General features: G+C 37.0%; 1 protein-coding gene across 1 annotated transcript; it reads right to left on the reverse strand.

Annotated features, from left to right (window-relative positions):
- Nucleotides 1-278: 278 nt before the first annotated feature.
- On the reverse strand, nucleotides 279-1,518 carry LOC125869132 (histone-lysine N-methyltransferase ATX5-like). The gene is made up of 3 exons (XM_049549694.1): nucleotides 970-1,518; nucleotides 799-854; nucleotides 279-726 (listed from the first exon to the last, which is right to left on the reverse strand). The coding sequence occupies exons 1-3, from the start codon at nucleotides 1,162-1,164 to the stop codon at nucleotides 525-527; spliced, it is 453 nt and encodes a 150-aa protein (XP_049405651.1). The 5' UTR covers nucleotides 1,165-1,518; the 3' UTR covers nucleotides 279-524.
- Nucleotides 1,519-6,983: the final 5,465 nt, after the last annotated feature.

Here is a 6,983-nt window from a genome sequence, read left to right on the forward strand (position 1 = left end):
CTGAGAAGGCTACCATCATTTTTATCTTTAGTTAACATTAGCAAAGGGAAACAGCAATTCTCTGAGAAGGCTACCATCATTTTTATCTTTAGTTAACATTAGCTAAGGAAAACAGCCTGTGTCTACTAGTCCTTTCTTTCAATAAATTTCTCAGAAAATTGACATTCTGTTGAGGTAAGTTCTTAAATTAGAAAGTAAAACAGAAACTATGAGTAAAACCTAGAAAAGGAGGAAGCATCCAGGTAACAAATTCTATCTATTCCTCATTTAGTTTTTGTTGCAAAGAAGTTTGAGCAGTAGAATTGGAGCACTGTCAAAGCCAGTCAGAGAGACAAGACAAGAAACAATGAGTAAACCAAGAGTCCATGAGTAAAAACAATTTCTCTACAATAGTACAAAGACTTGCAACAACTGGAAATACAGGAGCATTCATGGGGAACAAATTAATGCAGCTGAACAAGGAAATTAACTAGACACTACAACACCAATTATTTACTCAACAGAAACGTGCCTGGCTTGGAGAGTTACACTCTTTGGTCCTGATTTGAATCACAGGCCTCGAATACTCCTCGGGGAAGAGACCGGAGATGATCTAGATTAACAGCTGCTGCATTTATTTCAACCATCAACATCTCAACAACACCATTTTCAGCAAGAAACGCCTCTTCTATGGCAGAGCGAAGATCAGCAGGTGTGCTGTCGTTCAAGTCAGTCTGCCCCTGCAACCTAAACAAAGCAAAGTTTCACCACACCCAGACAGTACCAAAAATTTATATCAACACTAAAACTGTCACAAACCTGTCTACATGTTCCATAAATGGAAATAGCATCCCGCGTCTAATCCATGCATAATCCTGGTCATGAAAATGTGTCATCTTAGTAGATACACCATACGTCATACTTCTGTCAATTCGATACTTTTGCATAGTGGGAGTTTGCTCTACATAATGCACAAAAGATAAGTCTTACCCTTTGCGTGCCATTTCCAGAGTAGCCAAAGAACATGACACATACTGTTCCAGCACGCGATAATTGAGGATCTTGTGTTTCTGAATCAAGTACAATTGCCGGCCAAGCAGGACAATGTCCCCAAACTATGTCACCTGAATTAAAACCTTCATGACCAAACCTATAAGCTCTCCTCCCTCCCTCCCGCTTCACCATTGCATCAGTTCCGCTTAAATCTATAGCTTCATCAAACTCCCCATCAAGCGTGTTGGCATCTCCCAATCATTCGTGTAATGATGTTACTGTACTGCAGGAAGTAGAATACTTCCTACTATCTAATCGCTTTGACCCATTATACCCAATTTCTACTGTTCCATCGGGCGAAAACACACAACATTGGTAATTTACCCTGTCATCCACACGCTTCTTAGTTCCAATTTCACGTTTGGTGTTTTTCAAGCTACCTTTTTCTCTACAGAGATTAAATTCAGGGTCCAAAGTTGATTCTTTTACAGTAGTTTTACTCTTCTCTTTCTTCCAATTATCGAGAACAGAGTCATTCAATCTAGACGGAAGTACCTGAAGAGACACAACAATTATTTATTCCATGAAGGGCTTACTCACATTTTACACAACAATATTAATATTGACCATCACTGAAGAGAAGAACCATGTTGAAATATGCGAGACCAGAGAATATTAATGAAGAATACTATCTAAACACATTTTTAGAAAAACAATACATCAAACAGAATGGAACTTGAAAATCACGTGTCTCAGAGATGGTCCTCCACACAAGGCCAAACAAGAATGAAGAGTTTCAAGCTTCTTGTTAATGAAGCCAAGTTGATGGTAAATACTCCCAGACGATGGCAAATCTCATTCACATTTAACCATAAAGAATATCTTCATACAATTTAGAAAAAAACAATGAATCAAACAGAATGTAACGTGAAAATCACCTGTCTCAGAGAATGAAGACTTTCAAACCGTTTGATATCAAGCTTCTGGAATGAAGCTTAACTTCAAGAATCCACACGGATCTCAATTCCTTCTAAGTCAGTAATCGACCCAAGACTCAGTTACCTTCTCAGCGTAATAACCCAAATATTCGAACTCCACATAACCAGTAAAACTCCATCATCGGAAAGAGAGTAAGATTTTACAGAACCCTTGAGGAAGGTTGAATTTAGTATACAGTTGTGTTGGGGTTCGTGGGTAGATTGAAAGATAGGGAAGAAGGAGATGAGAGGAGATTGAAACCCCCATAGAAAGAGGAGGAAGAGAAGAATAGTCAGTTAAATTGAAAACACTCATTGTTCTTGATGCCTCCAGATATATACGGCAAGTGATGCTATGAGTGGATTGAAAACCCCCATTGTTCTTGTTCTTGTTCTTGATGCCTCCATTGAAGGAGGAGTGAGTATATATGCTGAAAGGAGGAAGAGAAGAAGAATAGGTTGTGAGTGGTTGTACATAACGGTAAAATACTTGTATGATTAGCTGCTTCTTGGAAATTGAACGTTATAAAATATGTATTCAAAATTTCTATTGTCTTAATAAAATAAAGTCCTAAGAGGAATAAAAGTATTAATTAGTTATTTTTCTTACTAAATAATAAAAACATTAATTAATTTTTTTCTATATTACCCTTGAGACTAGTTCTTTTTAAAAGTGTTCATATTTGTTTCTAAATTCCCAAAAGGTTTCTTAAGGAGTGAATTAGTAAAATTATATTCTTATTTATATATTTTTAATAGGTGTGTAAAAAGGTAAATGATTAACAAATATGTGACAAAAGGAATAATAATTGATGGTCAAATATGTTTTTCGTAGTTCAACTTTCAAAAAAAGTGAAAAAATTTCATGATCAAACGCGTCCGAAATTAAACGCACAAGAAGTCACATAAAGTGATGGGACTATTAGGTACTATTCCAATTGTCAAAAAAATTGTTTCTCCCTTATTAACACCTGAACATGAGTGTAAATCTTTTCTAAAATGCACAGACCTGAAAAATCAAATTAGTACATTCAAAAATTTGTTAGCTTTAGCCATAAGCAGTTCATATGGCAAAAGACTTCTATTTATAAGATGTAAGCTCTGGAAATATACCTCAATGACCCAAATTTCTTTGTATATGAAGGTTATGAGCATGACATTAATGCCCTTCTTGATTGATGTAGTCTCTCACGATAATAATGTTGATTGTGATGTGAAGTGTTCCTCAAGTAAGTTCAAACTTGTGGTGATTTGAATCAACCAATCAATCAGAATTGCTCTCATCTTTTCATTGATCTCAGGTTTTGAATCCATATAATTATGAACTCTTTAAGTCATATTTTTTATATTCAATATGAATTGGTTGAACAGTCATTCTATTAACAACTATTAGTTATTTATCTTATTTTTTTGGTAAAAATTAGAGCTTTCATTTATAACCAAAACATGTACAAGTATAGTTCCAGCAGCCTAGACAAGTTGTTCCTACATACATCCAACTATTTCACTAAGCTATTACAAGAAAAGCAAGAAACCTATGAATTTCATACGGGATATTTTAATAATCTGCAAGCACTCCCTCCATGCTATATTATTTCCTCCTCTTATATGTATGTGTATCACTATGTCTTTGATGATCAGTTTAGAGAAAAAAAGGCTTTTGTTGGAATCAAATGAAGTTTCTAGCTTGCCACACCATATTCACAGCCAAAGCAAACAAACAGCTAGTTATCTCAGCTTGACCACCTCTTTTCCTTGCAACTTGATTCATCCAATTCACTTCATTCTCCTAGTCTTGTATTTGTCTGCTATGCCCAATCCATTGTAATAATCTCCTCCATATCATCCTGGTCACAGCACACTCAAAAAACAAATGTGAGAATGTTTCTAGGTGTTGCCCACAGAAGGCACAATCAGGGGAACATTGATGCCAAACTTTTGCAATCTCTCAATTGTTGCCAGTCATTTCTGTATAACCAGCCATAGGATAAACTTATGTCGAGGATGTATCTTTGGATGCATAGCAAGATGTTTCCAAGTCACTTTGGGATGGACAGGCATTAAAGTGACATACATTTTATGGATTGAAAATTTTCCTCCCTGTTGAGTATCTCCAAGTTGCTGTTGTAGTGTTCCATGGCATTGTAGTCTAGTGATCAGTTGATGTCTAGATTCCAATACCTTTCTCACCACCCATGAAGCATTTTTAGGGATTTGGACTTGAGCAATATGTGCACCCATGGAACCCAAAGCCGGTCCTTTTTCCTGTTTATATCCCACAGTAGCTTTAGGATTGTTGCCGAGTTCCAAATGCAGAGATTCACTAAATGTAGCCCACCTGCAGCCCCTGGCAGGCATACATTAGTCCAAGACACCAAAGCTTTCTTGGATACTGTCACTGCACCTGTCCATAAGAATGTTCTGCATAGTTGCTCAATTGTTTTCATGACCTCTTAGAGATGACAAAAATCTGAGCCAAATAAGGTTGAACCCCAAAAAGCACTGCTTTAATTAATTGCATTCTTCCAGCATATGACAATAACTTGGCTGACCAGCAAGTAATTTTGGTTGTGATAACAATGAGTGGAAAGTAAGCAGCAGCAGCAGTCAATTTCTTTGAAAATAGGGGTACACCAAGGTACCTAAAAGGTAGAGTACCTGTTGGTAAATTTTAGTAGTATGAGTTTTAGAAAGCAGAGAAGTCAAGAAGAATATTGGTAGAAGAACATTTTTATTGATGTCTTCAGATTTCATTTATAAGACTGGAATAAAAAACAGAAAGCAGTAAACCCACTACTAGCATATTCCTAACTCACTAACTTACTCCTAAATAATAGTAATAAATGGCTAACAACTAATTGACTAAGTCTTATCTAATATAATGCAGTAAAAGTAAAAGTGCAGTTGAAAAAGCAAATTCCTAACACTCCTCCTTGCTTTGGAAACTGCAAACTCCAATTCTCTGTCTGAGAAGCTGAAACTTGTCGACTGGTAAAGGCTTAGTGAATATATCAGCCAATTGTTCTTCCGTCTTGCAGTAGACAAGAGTTATATCTCCATCTTTTTGCACTTCTCTCAAGAAAAAGAACTTGATTTTGAAGTGCTTAGTTCTTCCATGAAACACAGGATTGTGAGATATAGCTATTGCTGCTTCATTGTCCACGAACACTTTGATGCTTCCAGTCGGTTCCATATGCAAATCAACCAGAATTTTCTTTAGCCACAATGCTTGATTTACTGCTGCTGCAGCTGCCACAAACTCAGCTTCTGCAGTAGATTGAGCTACAATATCTTGTTTCTTACAACTCCATGAGAAAATTCCAGAACCAAGACTAAAACAGTACCCTGAAGTACTCTTTGCATCATCCTCGGAACCGCCCCAATCACTATCGGAATACCCACAAAGCTTCACAGGTTGACTCTTCTGAAACTTGACTCCATAGGTGATGGTTCCTTTGATGTATCGCACAACTCTTTTGGCTGCCTGCAAATGTACTTCACTAGGACAATGCATGAATCTTGATAAAACACTTACAACATACAATATATCAGGTCTTGTTGCTGTAAGATACATTAAACACCCAATGAAACTTCTGAAGTATGTCTCATCCACCTTTTCGGCTCCATCATCTTTACTTAGTTTCTCTTTTTGGTTCATGGGAGTACTAATCTCTTTGCAATTGTCCATTTTGAATTTCTTGAGAATTTCCTTTGCGTACTTTTTCTGGCAAACGAAAAACTCATCTTTTCCTTGTGTAATCTCCATTCCAAGGAAATATGTCATAAGACCAAGATCAGACATTTCAAAAGCTTGCATCATATCTTGCTTGAACTCCTCAATTAGCTTTTCACTGCTCCCTGTAATCAAAAGGTCATCCACATAAAGAGAAACAACAAGAATCTCACTGCCATTATGTTTAACATACAATGTGAATTCTGAAAGACTCTTTTCAAAATCGAGACCGAGCAAATAATCATCTATTCGACTATACCAAGCTCTTGGTGCCTGTTTTAAGCCATAAAGAGCTTTATGTAGTCGATAGACTTTATCTTCCTTTCCATCTATAACAAATCCTTCAGGTTGCTCAACATAAATTTCTTCTTCAAGAATGCCATTAAGAAATGCTGATTTGACATCCATTTGATGCACTTTCCAGCCACGTTGTGCAGAAACAGTTATAAGCAATCTGATTGTGTCAAGCCTAGCAACAGGAGCAAAAGTGTCAGAATAATCTACACCAAAAATCTGCGCATAACCCTTAACTACAAGCCTTGCTTTATGCTTGTTGATTGAACCATCAGCATTTAGCTTGGTTCGGAACACCCACTTTACCCCAATTACTTTTCTGCTTTGAGGTTTGTCAACAAGTTGCCATGTATCATTTTTTTCGATCATAAACAACTCCTCCTCCATTGCATTTCTCCACTTGGGGTCTTTTAGAGCATCTTTAGGGTTAGCAGGTTCACGAATCGCAACATTGCATCTCTCATATATATCAGAGAGCAATTGAGTTCTCCGAACTGGTGGATCATCGTCCCTTTCATTTAACCACAAGCTTGTTTTCTGGATGGAATTCCTTGAGTCATCCCAATCCCATTCTTCATTCTCCATGAAGTGGACATCTCTGCTGATAATTATCTTCTCACCTTCAGGTTGAAAGATTTTGTACGCTTTTGAAACATTACTGTAGCCAATAAAAATGTCTGGGGCAGCCTTCTTATCTAGTTTATCCCATTTGACCTGAGGTACATAGGTAAAACAAAGACAACCAAACACTTTAAGAAAATGCAGCGGAGGCTTGTATCCATACCATGCTTCAAAAGGAGTTTGATCTTTCACAGCTTTTGAGGGAAGTCAATTTTGTAGGAACACAGCTGTATTTGCTGCCTCTGCCCAAAACATCTTTGCCAAATTCTTTTCGTGCAACATACATCTTGCCATCTCCATGATATATCTGTTTCTTCTCTCACTAACTCCATTTTGTTCTGGAGTATAAGGAGCAGTAAGTTGACGTTCAATCCCTGCTTCTTCAC

Source organism: Solanum stenotomum, chromosome 1 (assembly GCF_019186545.1).
Source record: "Solanum stenotomum isolate F172 chromosome 1, ASM1918654v1, whole genome shotgun sequence".
In the NCBI taxonomy this organism is placed as follows: domain Eukaryota; kingdom Viridiplantae; phylum Streptophyta; class Magnoliopsida; order Solanales; family Solanaceae; genus Solanum; species Solanum stenotomum.

What these genes read in the sequence shown, in the direction of transcription:
- LOC125869132 (XM_049549694.1), bottom strand. Translation starts at nt 1,164, where the DNA reads ATGGTGAAGCGGGAGGGAGGGAGGAGAGCTTATAGGTTTGGTCATGAA. An exon ending in CTGGAAATGGCACGCAAAGG is followed by an intron (nt 855 to 969) that starts GTAAGACTTATC and finishes TTTCATGACCAG; the next exon opens with GATTATGCATGGATTAGACG. An exon ending in TTTATGGAACATGTAGACAG is followed by an intron (nt 727 to 798) that starts GTTTGTGACAGT and finishes TGCTTTGTTTAG; the next exon opens with GTTGCAGGGGCAGACTGACT.